Here is a 14,489-nt window from a genome sequence, read left to right as displayed (position 1 = left end):
GGCTACTCATCTTTATTTTTTAAAAATATTAAAATTTCTATGAAATACTTCTAAGAATCATTTAAAAGTAACCATCTAAAAATATTAAGACAGACGTACCTGTTAGTCATCCTTTTCACAGAAGAAAACCGGTGACACATATTTAATGCAGTTATATAACTTATATGGGGAATACTTAAATAAAACTGAAGTGCCTCACATTTACTTCTGTTCACCACTGTTGGGATATGAATACCAACATTCTTTCTTTGTTCTACTAAAGACAGTTCCTTCAACAAATCTGCAGTTTCTTCTTGGCAGGAACTGAAAAGAATTCGGATTCCAGCACCAATTAAGGTAGTGAGCAAGTTGTCATAGCTCTTTGTTCTTCTAAACATCCTGGATGTGTCTCCTAAATATTTTATATTTAGAAAAATGCAAAGCTTAGTAATGTATATTAAGTAGAATCATTAATACTATTATTAAAACCCCAAGATTTACAATCATTAAGCAAACTAGTACCACATTATGCTAATGAGAAATCCTCGACTAAATATTTAAAATGATTCTCAGATATCTAGGAGATAAAATAGGAAGAACTATCTTTGTAAGTGTCTTCAATTGGAATCAAATAGGAAGATGAGTGGACAGAGGAGAGCTTATTGTTCCTAGTTAATGCATTCCTGAAGACCAAGACCATGTGTCACTTATCTCTAAAAATCATAGTGCTAGCGCGGATGAATAGCTCAAGTACTGGCTTACCTGCTATAAAATATTAGGTATTTATTCCAAGAGTAACTCAAAACCCTGCACACCCATTTTTTTAAAGCATTTTTTTAAAGATTTTATTTATTTATTCATGAGACACACAGAGAAAGAGAGGCAGAGACACAGGCAGAGGGAGAAGAAGTCTCCATGCAGGGAACCCGAGGTGGGACTCAATCTCGGGTCTCCAGGATCAGGCCCTGGGCCGAAGGCAGCGCTAAACTGCTGAGCCACCCGGGCTGCCCCTACACACCTATTTTAATGTCATCTTTAACCCTTGCCTATTAACTTACTTCCCTACCTTTCCCATTCATTTTTCATATTCTATCCTCCATTCTTTTGGGGCACTTTTCATTATGGAAAAACAAAACTTTTTCTTTGAAACCTTTTTCCCCTAATTTTTGCCATGTTACTTTTATTCCTAATCTACTTCCTTTGTAAAGAATATGTTGGTAAAGAGGAAATTATAGAATTTCAGCACTAAGAGGACCCAAGAGATCACTTAATCTAAGGCCTTCATTTGTCAAAGAAAGAAAACTGGGTAGTGAAAGAGGGAGTTATCCAAAGCTGCAGTTGGTCAGTGACAGCATGAGGATAAAAAAGTAAAATGCGCAATTACCAACCCAATGTTTTACATAAACTACACTATTTCCTTTTACTGTATACTGTGTGACTGTATAATTCTTGAATTCTTCCAGTGGCCTTTTTCCTACATGATTTCACTTAACCCTCACAATATCACACAAGGAATAGGACAAGTATATTTCTAACCCCTCAGAAGGAGTGATTTGTCAATGCAATGTCCATAGCTACAGTGACACTAGAATTCAGTGTGTCTTCTGATGCCATATTCCATGACCTTTTTACCATTCTTATGGTTCCCCCTACAATTAAATATTACCCACAGAAACTCCCTAACTGAAGCTCCTATGCACCCATTTCAGCTCCCTAGTAAGAACTCAGTGAATTCCACTGAACACTCCTATACCTCAAATCTGCTCTTCTCTGACAGTCATAATTTCAGTAAAGAGCACCACTAACTGCTCCATGACCAAGAAATCAGCCAATTCAAGAGTTAAGTCTTGCCTCCTTCCACCAACTACTGTTAATCCTGCCTCCTAAATCCCCTGAATCCTCCTCTCCTTTTCCCCACTACTGCCTTAAGGTCCTCATCCTTTCTGGAACTCCTGAAAAAAGGCATGATGGGTTCACTTGCCTTCCATTTCTCATTCTTTAACTCTCAAACTGCATTTAAACACAATGACTAAAAAAATTCAGAAATAAACCTTTTTTATGAAGCAAATAATAATAGCATAAAATAAACACAATGACTAATAAAAACATGGCTTTATATAAACATGAAGTGACGTGAGTCAGGTATTTATATTTTTAAGAATTTCCCCCATCCCGACAGAAGGGTGAACTAAATAATAGTTGAGTTCCTTTATAAACTTTATAAACAAAAACATTTAAAAATACAAACCTGTTTTTTCTCTGTCCTTTTCCACAATCACACATATTCTTTCAAACATGCTCTGTAGGTGCTGAATCTGGTCAATTAATTTGTTCTTATTGATACTATTTAACATCTCAGATTGAGACCTCCTTTCCACCACCATGCGGTTACTCACAATGTAATCACAACCATTAAGAGGACAAACCTCTACTTGTAAGCCATGAATTGCTCTTAGGGAAGAAATTACTTCTGTTCCAGAAGTGATTTCACAACTATCTACAAGAATACAAGTTCTTTGGCCTTCCTGTGGAACTCTAAGAGAATCATGTGTGCCAGCCAAATGTGGTCTTGAATTGGAACAGTATGCCACTGAAGTTCTAGAATCCTCCAGAGTACTACCAACCTGAAAAGTAGAAAATATTGGTAACAATCAGGTTAAATATATATTAGCACCACAAATTTCTAACATCTGAACTTGATTTTCCTTACTAATATTATTTTTCTCTCTTTAACTGCTTTTTCTTCCTTCAATATAATCAAAGTGACTATATACATGAAGGACCAAGCTACTACTTCACACCTAGTAGGATGGTTATACTTCAAAACAAAACAAAATCATAAAATAAATGTCAGAATGTAAAAAACTGGGAACACACACTGCTAGTGGGAATGTAAAATAGTACAGCCACTGTGGAAAAGAGTTTGGCGAGTCCTCAAAAGTTAAACACAGAATTATATGACTCAGTAATTCTACTTCTAGGTATATCCCAAAAAGAACTGAAAACAGAAACTCAGATACTCATTTGCAAATTAATTTTGTAAAAATCTCAGTCATTGTCTATTCAAATATCTCTTCTAACCTGTTTTCTTTTCCTTAATTCCAATTACATGTATCTTAGATTATTTTCTTCTTGCCTTTCTCCATCTGCAAAGGGTCTTCACCTATGTATAGCTGTAAGATCTGCTTTTCATCCCCAGAAGCTTAAAGCTTTTTGTTCTATAGGAGAAATAGGGGAGAAGAAAACAGATGGGATCTGCTGCCTTTTTCACAGTAACTGCTGGTTACTTCCCCCCAGCCAGGAGGCTTTCTGATTTTGTCTTTCCTGGGAACACTTGATTGAGTCTATGGAGTATAGCTCATGAAGGCTTATGAATTCCTCTCTGTCTGTAACTCCCAGGGGTTCTAAACTCTCATTCTAGTTCATTGCCTTTTGCAACTTATTAGTTTTAGCTGAATTCTTCTTGCCAAATTATACAGTGCCCACTGACTGTCCCAAATCAACAAGTCTCTCATTGGAGACACTTGTCTTTCCACAGAAATAAGGTTAATTGATTGCCCTAAAACCTCAGTTCCATAATAGTTTCAAGTAAAACCATGATTCTATGGATTATCTGGCTTTTTTTGTTGTTGTTACTAGGATGGGAACAATGTTCTTTCCAGTTTCTACATCGTAAGCTAAAGATGGAAGTCCTAATCACTCAAATAATCATTAAAATAATTATAATTCAGTATTCAATTTCAAAAATAATTTAATGTGAAGAAAACTGCACTAAAGAAAAGAGGATACTGGGAATATTTAGTTATTTTGAAGTAGAAAATGGCTTCTTAAACATGACACTAAAGTTCAGAAACTGTAAAGAAAAAAATTGAGACTGTATAAAAAGGTTACCTCTTCCTATGGCAAAACCACCAAAAACAAACAAAAAGGCAAATGACAAGGAATACGACTTGTAAAATACGTGACAAAATAAATGTTAACTTTTTAAAATACCTAACCAGGTTTTTTTTTTTACAGGATATTTAATCTATTTTCTGTCTTTCCAAATTTACCTCATACGACTTGTAAAATACGTGACAAAATAAACATTAACTTTTTAAAATACCTAACCAGGTTTTTTTTTTTTACAGGATATTTAATCTATTTTCTGTCTTTCCAAATTTACCTCATATTCTTATATGAATATTCATATTCTTATGAATACCCTTCCTGTGAGAATCATACATTAAATAGTATAATTTTAAAACACATTTCTGTAAAAATCAATTTATCTTTTTTCACAGTTCTCAAAGTATTATTAGATGTATCCATTTTTGTTAGAACATGGCAATGTAAAAATGTAGCTAGTGCTTACTGATTTTCAAAGGATTGTGCATATACAAATCTTTCTCAATTTATGATTATAGGATTACCTCCCAATAAACCCATCATAAGTTGAAAAGATCATTGAGTGGAAAATACATGTAATACACCATACCTTAGCCTATGCCTTAAAATTGTTCAGAATACTTACACTGGCCTACAGCTGGGCAAAACCTATCTGATATAAAGCCTATTTTACAATAAACTGTTAAATATCAGGGATCTCTGAGTGGCTCAGCGGATTAGCGCCTGTCTTTGGCCCAGTGCGCGATCCTGGAGTCCCGGGATCGAGCCCTGCGTCGGGCTCCAGGCATGGAGCCTGCTTCTCCCTCTGCCTGTGTCTCTGCCTCTCTCTCTTTCTCTATGTCTATCATGAATGAACAAATAAAAAATATTTTTAAAAAAGACTACTAAAAAAAAACTGAATATCTCATGTAATTTATTGAATACTATACTGAAAGTAAAAAACAGGATGGCTGTATGGGTACAGAAAGTTACAAGTGTATTAGTTGTTTACCCTCATGATCATGTAGTTGACTGGAAGCTGCAGCTGCAAACATGACCTAAAAGTATCATATTGCATGTTACTGGCCCAGGACAAGATCAAAATATTAAGTATTGTTTCTATACAATGTGTATTGCTTTCCACCATCATAATGTCAATAAAGTATTAAGTTGAACCACTGTAAACCTGGGACCACATTACCTACCTTGACCCTTGGGATTATTATCTTTATACCATAGCTAAGGATACTGAGGCTCAGAGAAATTAATTAGTCTCTAGTCCTTTAATCTACTACAAAACTTAATCCAGTCAACTATATTTTATGTATGTCCTAAAGAAATAACTTTGTGCAAAAAAACCTGGGGACAATATAACTCTTGATTTCAGCTCAGGTCATGATCTCAAGGTCATGCGATGGAGCCCCACATTGGGCTCCATGCTGGGCATGGAGCCTAAGATTGTCCCTCTCCTCCTTCTTCCTCTGCCCCTTAAAAATTTACTTAAAGATTTAAGTAAATAAATCTTTTTTTAAAACCCAAAATAAAAAACTAGAAAAACCAATCTAAAAGCCACTGTGTTGTTTAGGGGGTTTTGGGGGATTTTTTTGTTGGTTTTTTTTTTAAGATTTTATGTATTTCTGAGAGGAACAAGAGCAGAAGGAAGGCACAGAGGGAGAGGGAGAAGCAGGCTTCCCACTGAGCACAGAGCCCAATGTGGGACTTGATCCCAGGACCCTGAGATCATGACCTGAGGCAAAGGCAGATGCTTAACTGACTGAGCCACTCAGACACCCCAAGCCACTGTGTTAACAGTAGACCATGTTGCTAAGGCAGAATGGCCTAAAACCTCCGGAATAAATATTTAGAGAAATAGAAGTTTAGGTCTAGGTCTCATTCCAAGATGACAATCAAGGAAAGAAATCAGTCATGTACAGTTAAGGGATTCCTATTACCAAAACTTTAACCCCTATTTTAACAAAAATAGTGTAACTATAAGCTCTTAAAAACTAAAAGTGGCTTTAGGGATTATTTCAGCAATAACAAGACAGGGAAAAGGTGGAAACCGGACTACTTGGCCATTCTAAAAAGAGAGGGATTTGGGCAGCCCGTGTGGCTCAGTGGTTTAGTGCCGCCTTCGGCCCAGGGCATGATCCTGGAGACCCGGGATTGAGTCCCACATCGGGCTCCCTGCATGGAGCCTGCTTTTCCCTCTGCCTCTCTCCCTCTCCTCTCTGTGTTTCTCATGAATAAATAAATAAAATCTTAAAAAAAAAAAAAAAGAAGAGGGATTTAAAGGAAGGAAATCAGGTAGTGGTCCCTAAACTCCTCTCCACTGTAAAGAGAGTTACATATCTGAAGCTTTCAGTGGGAAAAGAAAAGTTAATCTGTGGTGAAATAGTTCTGGGCATGTAATTTCTAATTTTATCTGGTAGGAAGCCAATTTTCCTACTCCTTCCTACAAAATTAGCAAGTTTCCTTATAGAGTTTTATTAAGAAAACTATCACACTTAAAAAAAAAAAAACTAAAACCTAAGCATTCTTATATGAATTTGTCAATATAATTTAGTGTGCTATTTTCTTGTTTGAAGAATTGTCACCACTTGCTAATTTTTCTTTGATCTGTTTAACCCAAAACACAAAAGAAAGCAGAACAAGGGCCCCTGGCTGCCATGGGCAGAAGAGCATGTAATCCTAGACGTTGGGGTTGTGGGTTCAAGCCCCATGTTGGGTATAGAGATTACTAAACAAACAAACAAACAAACAAAAACTTAAAAAAAAAAAAAGCAAAACAACAAAAAAACCTTTTGGTCAACATGAAGGCTTTTTCTCTAATTTGATCCATACCTTTGAATAAATAGGAAGTTTTTTACAGTCTTTCTGTGAATCAACAGTAGGAAATGACAGTGAGGTACAGTCAATTTTATTACAGCTCTGAAGTTTGAAGTCTGAGACATCAGAAACTGCATCCTTTAAATTAAGCGGTGCCTGCTGTCTCTGCTTTGGCAACTGATTAACAATTGGAGAATTGTCCTTGGACTGCAGTGAAGACCCAGAAGGCACTATATTCAAACAATGGTCCTGCTGTTTGCTCTTATTAACAGTGCTTGGGTTAACAATATTGGATTCTCTTTTATCATTTACAGTGTTTTCCTCTTCGCTTGAATCATCTGGTAAAATAATTCTAGATAATTTCTTTTTTGAACGTGCACAATTTTGTCTCATCTCCATTTGTTTTAGCTTTACTGCACGTCGGGTTTTATATTTTTTGCTCCCACTTGCAAAGCAATCTTCAGTTATTATGTTAAAATCAACACACACTTCTTCCTCACTTGATTGGCTTTTGTAAGACTCATCTTCATCAACACAAAAACTGTCTTCTAAGTAGGTTTCATCTTGCTCAGGAATCTATAGTAAAAATACCAGTTAGTACATTATAAATTCCTTTCATGAAATCAGTATGTATTTAACATATTCTTTTAAGTACATGAGATCTTTATGAATATTTCGCTTATCAATTCAGTCACTTGTGCTCAACTAACAGATACTATTCTTTATAGAAGAAAACAAGGAGACTGGGATTAAAAAAAAGAATGATTTACCCTCTAGAAATTTACAGCCCATTGTAGGTAGCCAGAAAAATAAACAATAATTTATAAACAATGTGGATGAGTGCTACATAACAAATACAATGGAAATATAGAGATATGAATGACCATATTACTGGCTGAATATTGGCAATTTATAAACAAAGACTAATGTGAAAATATCCATAAATGAAAAGTAATTTATAATTTTCAGAATATAACATCTTTATAAAAAAATATTTTTCGGGATGCCTGGATGGCTCAGTGGTTGAGCGTTAGGTCATGATCCCAGGGTCTGGGGATGGAGTCCCGCATCAGGCTCCCCAGAGGGAGCCTGCTTCTCCCTCTGCCTATGTCTCTCCCTCTCTCTCTCTCTGGCTCTCATGAATAAATAAATAAAATCTTAAAAGAATAATAATTTTCAAGAGAAATAAGAGCACAAATAAGAATTAAAAATTCAACACTTATGAGAAGTTCTATTCATTTTTAAACTTTCTTCTAATTAGAAAAAAATCCAATTAATATATTCTAATAGGCTCAACTTGAAGAAAGGATAATTTGATCAAATTAGGAATAAAAAGGATGCTGAGAATTCATATAGTCCACTTTCCTGACTCGGAGCGGAAATTACCCCAAATAGCTCTGACAGTACAGTTTTAGAAACAACGTAGGTTTCATTTACAGGAACAGATTTCAACATTATCATCAGGAAATTCTCCACTATATTTCTATAGTTCATACCTGTGAGAAAATATTTATGTTGGTATGTTTCTTATGGACCATTTTATACCGATTGCTCATCAATGGACTGTGCAAAGATTTCATGTAAATAGCTCTCATTTCAGAATCTGTGTAAAGATAAAGAATTTCAAGTAGCAAAATTATTTAAATGAAACCTAGTAAAGTATTTAACTTTGACCTATTCCAAATTCATGTAATTCAAACCTTGTGGAATTATTTTACACAAAAAATATTTAATATGTGTTGAAACAAGTCTAAAAACAAACAAACAAAAAAAGTAAAGTTAGCTTTTGAAATCAGACCATCTAGTTGGATGATTACGAAAATCTGATGATTACGAAAATTTATTTAAGCTCTTTGACTTAGCTATCTCTCCTCTGAAAATGAGCATTAAGACAGTGCCTTTTCATAAAAATAAATGTATATGAAGAACTTGAGGAATATAACTTATTTATGAAAAATAATGAATAGAACACAAGAAATCCAGGCAAAAAAAAAGAAACATATGCTTAAAAATATCAGAAGGCATAGCAAATAGTAAGTATGTTTCATAATTTTCAATTAAGCAAAAACTGGGAAACACAGGAGTTTTTTGTCTGCCTTTTTTATTTAAGGTTTTAATCAAAAATCAATTTTATTTTTGTCTCCCATTTTCCCTTACGTATTTTGGAGTGATTAACTTAAGGTTATGTTCAGAGATAACATTGCTAATTTCATGACCATAGCGCTTGGCACCAGGTGCATAATTTTCTATTTCCCTTATCTCCATTCCATAGCATAGCTATCGAATACTAGATATCTACCTGATTACCTATCCACTTCTTATTCATGCTAAATCCCTATACACTTAGTGACACCTTTACTTCTAGTTTCTTAGGAAAACTCAGAATCAAGGAGCTTTCAGAGAATTTTTGTTTGTTTCACAGATTTTTTTTTTTTTTTTTTGGTATAATGTACATACAGTAAAATTCATCCTCCTTTACGGTACAGTTCCATCTTGACAAATCATTATAACAAACAATAACCTATTTGCTGTACCTATAGTTTTACCTCTCCCCAAATGTCATATAAATGAAAAACCAAAAAAAACTTTGAAATCCTACATATTTCAAATATACTCTGTCTAAAATGGGAGTTTCAGGGGCACCTGGCTGGCTCAATCAGAAGAGTATGCAACTCTTAATCTTGGAGTCATGAATTTGAGCCCCATGTTGGGTACAGAGTTCACCAAAGAAAATTAAAAACTTTAAAAAAAACTTTTTTAAATAAAATAAATGGAGTTGCTGATCTCCCTATTCTCCACCTTAAGGGCTCCACCTGCAGTCTGCCCAGTATCAGACAGCAACAACTATGTCCTTTCTGTTGCTCAAACCCACTGACTCCTCTTTTTCTCTCAAATCCATCAGAAAATCCTGTCTGCTATACATATCCAGAATCCAATCTTTCTCACCCTTGCACTGCTACCACCTTGGTAACCACCACTAGCATTCCTTAGATTACTGCAATCACCTTCTAAATAGTCTCTTCTCCCACCTTTGTTCCCCTGAAGGCCATTCTTGACACCAAAGCTAGAGAGATACTACTGCAATAAGTCAGACCAGCAGCTGGCTACTCATTACTTCTCTGCTCTCGCTTCCTACCACTCCGCTTCTCCATCATTCAATTCCAGTCACAGTGCTGTTCCGTAAACATGCTAGGCACACTCCTGCCTCAGGACATGTCAAGTGGTTGTTAACACCAGTCAACATGTTTGCACCAACATTCCCCACCAGATTATACTGTAAACCTCCAAAAGTCACCCCGTTAATGAACATCAAGAGCATAATACTAAGAATCCTTATTCGACAAATCATATCAGTATCAAGGACATAGTACCAAGAATTTAAGTCTCGAAGAACTTTTTAAAGTAGAGCTTGGGAAAATTTGCTGTTTTAAATCACATCAGAGAGTACAAGAGCAGAATAAATGGCAAGATCTGTGAAAGATGAGAACACTGAGAAGCCCACTGGAATCTTTCCCATTTCTATCACAGCCAATCTGAATCATCTGCAATTAATATGTTGTACAGTAAGATCTGCTCAGGCATTGTTTGTGTCTCACCTGCTGTTAACAATCAGCAATGCTCAATTCCTCATCTCCTTCAAGTCTTTGATCAAATGTCACCTTCTCAATGAGGTCTGCCCCTAATTATCTTATTTATAATTATAGCTTGTCCATTATTAAAACCCAGAGCCCCTGTCACTCCAAATCCTCATCTTACTCATTTTTTTCATTTTTCTGTAAATTGTTCATTTCATACTCAATAACTTAGTAATTATGTTACACAAAATCACTTTGTCTCTTTCCATTCTTTGTCTCCATTCATATGTAAGCTTCATAAGGGCAGGGATTTTTGTCTACTTTGTTCACTGATACAGCTTTCCGAAGACCCTTACATACTACCAGCACACGGTAGTGAGTAAATACTTGTTAAATGAACATTTGACACTGAGCCAGCCTGTTCATTCTGGTGAGAAGTGATCAAACTAGCAGAAGCTTATAAACAATCACGTCCAAAAGAAAAAGCAAATATTACAGACTTTGAATGAAAGTGACCAAATATTTCACACATACCAAATTTACTTCCTTTTAAAGCCAAAGTTTTTTAAAACGACTAAAATATTTAAATATAAACACCTTAAAAGCACTGAAAATTAAAAGAAAAAGCATCATTATATCAATTACCATTTATTGCCTGTGAAAGTTGAGTTTCATCATTTAAGAAGTCAAGTAATGAGGAGTCTTGTTCATTTTCTGACTCATCATTTTCATCTGACGAAACATACTCTGCCTCTTGTTGGGAAAGTTCTGCTTCATCATCTAAAAACTTCCTACCTGCAAGCTGTGACAAATTAGAAAACATGGAGACACCCTTAAAAAAATCATTTATTTTTTTAAATAATTAGAAATACTTCTGTAAAATAAATTTTTTGCCAATGCTTTTATGACAAAAAAGAAAAAAACTACAAGAAGAAATGACAAAGTAGCACACCTATTTAAAATTTCTGATAATTCTACTAGGGGTAACATATACCACAAGTCAGCTTGTTAGCTTATTGAATGTTTCTTATTCATAAGCATAAAGTCTCTCGAGTCTTCTCGCTAATTAATTTTGCCAGAAAGAATATGGCACCACAAAAAGACTCTTCAGAAAAAAAAATGTGCTGAGAATTCTTTAATAAGGATTTGAGTACTGCATAGAGATAAGAAAAACAATATAAACTGTAAAAGTAAATATTCTGAAACTCCAGATTTGTTTCTGTATTTTGAGTCTTAAATTTTCAATACATTAAAATTTCGTCATTTAGTCATTTAAAATAACAATACTGAAAGAGTTTCAAAACACAAAAAAGAAATAAAACTATCATATGTTGTGATTTAAAAAAAAACTTTTTTTAAATTCCAGTAAAACAAGTAAAATTAGGGTCAAAATTTTTTAATTTTTATATTTTTTCTATGAAGAAATTATAGTGAGATATGTACTATGTAAAATCTAATTTTTCATTTATATATACAATAGTATATATTAATATATATACAGTATATATTTACATATATTCAAATAAGAAAATGAAAAAGGTTTACCTTAAAGTGACTCTGCTTCTTTCGGACTTTGATGCCTCTTTTTGAATTTCTGTTATAACCTCCAAAATCTTCTAATTGTGGATGTCCTTTGTGAAAATTCTCACTTTCATCACTAGATGATAATTCTAACTATATAATTCAATAAAATTCTTGCATAAGAAAATATATTCAAATTATATTTTAATGTATTTCTCATATGTTATTACTTTTATTTTCAATTTCTTTCTAAATAGTTGACCTAACATTATTTTGTTAGAAAAATAAAATACCCTCACAACTCAAGAGCCATGTTAAAAACACATAATACTTAAGAATTTAAAAGTCAGGGGTGCTAGGGTGGCTCAGCTGGTTAAGCATCTGCCTTCAGCTCAGGTCATGACCTCAGGGTCCTAGGATGGAGCCCTAGGTCAGGCTCCCTGTTCAGCAGGGAGTCTATTTCTCCCTTTCCTTCTTCTGCCTCCCCATGCTCTCTCAAATAAGTAAAATCTTTAAAAAAAATTTTTTTTAAGTCAGGTGATACTTAAGTACTAAAACACTAAATTAGGTAATATAATAAATTCATTCAATTTAGTTTTACATCAAATTTATTTGATGAGCATTTGTAGTTTTAGTATAACTATCTTCTTCAGAAGATCCTAAAGGGCTTTACAAAAATTAATTAAGTCTATAAATATAGCTATCAAAATCAGTCCAGGGAGGCACCTGGGTGGCTCAGTCGATTAAACGTCTGCCTTCAGCTCAGGTCATAATCCCAGGGTCCTGGGGTCGAGCCCTGAAGCAGGGCTCCCTGCTTAGCGGGGAGCCTGCTTTTCCCTCTCCCTCTGCCTGCCACTTTCCCAGCTTATGTGCTCGCTCTGTCAAATAAATAAATAAAATCTTAAAAAAAAAAAACACCAAATCAGTCCAAATGTACAGGAGTGCATTCAAACCAAGAAATCAGTAAAACTGTAACAGATTTTGACAATAAAGTCTATCACTTTATCTCTTACAAAATTATATAAAGCCAAAGAATAAAAAGTTCACTAAAATAATTTCAATTAACAGGAATAATTTTACTTTACTTCAGCATTATCAGTATTTTAATTCATTTATAATCAGTCAATTAGACATTCTAATTAAGGTAGCAAGTTAAAGCAATTTTTCTAGTAAAGTGTTATATAAGTAAACAAAGTGAATATGAATTGATTGCATTTTTTATTAAATTTGGAGTTTATCCTATATTGCATTAGAAAATTAAAAACCCCATGATTTCCTAATCTCATTATTTCCTACAATTACCAGCTTATAGCTGATAACAAATGAACCTCATTAGCCTACCCAAACTTCAGAATCAAATTCACCAATGCCTGCCAGACACTATCACTTCACTATTCCACAAAATCCTCAAACTCAAAACATATTCAACACTAAATATATCGTCTTTTTTTATCTTCTCTAAATTTGTGAGACATATTCCAAACAGTCCTACCCAAAAAAGAGACTCATCCTGAACTCCTTCCTTTCCTTCTTTCAAACCCATTCCATAAATAAATGAAAGAATAAAGCCTTCCAAAAACGGACCCTGATTTTCCTCCAATTTTATTTCTGGCAATCTTTGTCTTTACCATCCAATAATAAAGATGCTATTTCCCTGCTCTGTGCCATTCTTTAGGCTGCTTGCTCTGTTGGCAATGCTTTCCTCACCTGACTGCCACATATGCTTTAAGATTTAGCTGAGGTATTTATTATCTTCAAGAAACTTTCCGGGAAAAACCAAGGACAAAGCTAAGGGCTTATCATTTTTTATCATTTAACTTATTAAAAAATTATATTGAAATTATCTGTTTACTTATCTGTCTCTTTTAGATTGTAGGTGACTTAACACAGTACCAGGATATAATATTTATAGTAGTATCCCCAGCATCTTACACAGTTGATATGGAGTTGATATTTAGTGAAGTGCTGAAGCATACTTACTAAAGCAGGAGTAATTTTTAAAGAAGTATACATTGGAAATAGAAATTCCAATCACATAGAATTTACTACCTATTCTTGTGTTAAGCATATACGTGTTAGATTAAATATACCTACATTCACCTATACACATATTTTTCTTGTAATATTTACTCCAAAAGAATTTGAATTACTATACATTATCTATTATTTACTTACTCTGTTTGGAGGAACTCTGCGCTTTTTTACAGCCTGAAGTGGGGAATCAACTTCACTATTTTTCTGATCCTACACAAAGTAGATAATAGATAAAGGTTAAAAAAAAAATAGACTTAAGGTGGGGAGAAAAAAAACTTTACATGATCACATTATTGTGATTATTGAATGACTCACCTCAGGGGATTCTAAAACATTTCCTTTTGTTTTTTTAATTTTTCTGTGGCAAATCTCATCATCTTCACTTTCATTGCTTGTTAACTGTTCATCTATAATTTATTAAAAATGAATCGGGTCAATAGATTTGCTTATCCAATCACAACTATTTTATTGATGGGTACATTATTTAAAAAGAGTTTTTCAGAAGTTTGGCCAAAAAATTAGCATGAGACAAAAATAAAACAGTGCCAGTGAGGAAATTAAGAAATGATAACTTTTGCTAATAACCACATATTTGACTCAGATTCAATTTTACAAATTAGCTAAAGTAAGGCCAGGAGAGTGCAAAGTCTAATTTTATTAGTCAATGGTTCCAGAATTCATTTA

The 14,489-nt window shown here is 34.1% G+C and overlaps 1 protein-coding gene across 1 annotated transcript in view; it reads right to left on the bottom strand.

Moving 5' to 3' along the window:
• The window catches only part of FANCM (FA complementation group M), a 68,359-nt gene that overhangs the window by 6,820 nt on the left and 47,050 nt on the right, over positions 1 to 14,489 (bottom strand). Inside the window, exons 15-22 of the mRNA XM_077909181.1 lie at positions 14,121 to 14,212; positions 13,947 to 14,015; positions 11,796 to 11,924; positions 10,896 to 11,052; positions 8,172 to 8,278; positions 6,691 to 7,251; positions 2,228 to 2,603; positions 100 to 391 (exon numbers count right to left, since the gene is read on the bottom strand). Of these exons, the coding sequence (XP_077765307.1) occupies positions 100 to 391; positions 2,228 to 2,603; positions 6,691 to 7,251; positions 8,172 to 8,278; positions 10,896 to 11,052; positions 11,796 to 11,924; positions 13,947 to 14,015; positions 14,121 to 14,212 (1,783 nt within the window). The remainder of the gene's footprint in view (positions 1 to 99; positions 392 to 2,227; positions 2,604 to 6,690; positions 7,252 to 8,171; positions 8,279 to 10,895; positions 11,053 to 11,795; positions 11,925 to 13,946; positions 14,016 to 14,120; positions 14,213 to 14,489) is intronic.

Source organism: Canis aureus, chromosome 9, assembly GCF_053574225.1.
Source record: "Canis aureus isolate CA01 chromosome 9, VMU_Caureus_v.1.0, whole genome shotgun sequence".
NCBI lineage: Eukaryota > Metazoa > Chordata > Mammalia > Carnivora > Canidae > Canis > Canis aureus.
Note: the sequence above shows the minus strand (reverse complement) of the source record. Positions and strands in the feature narration are given on the sequence as shown.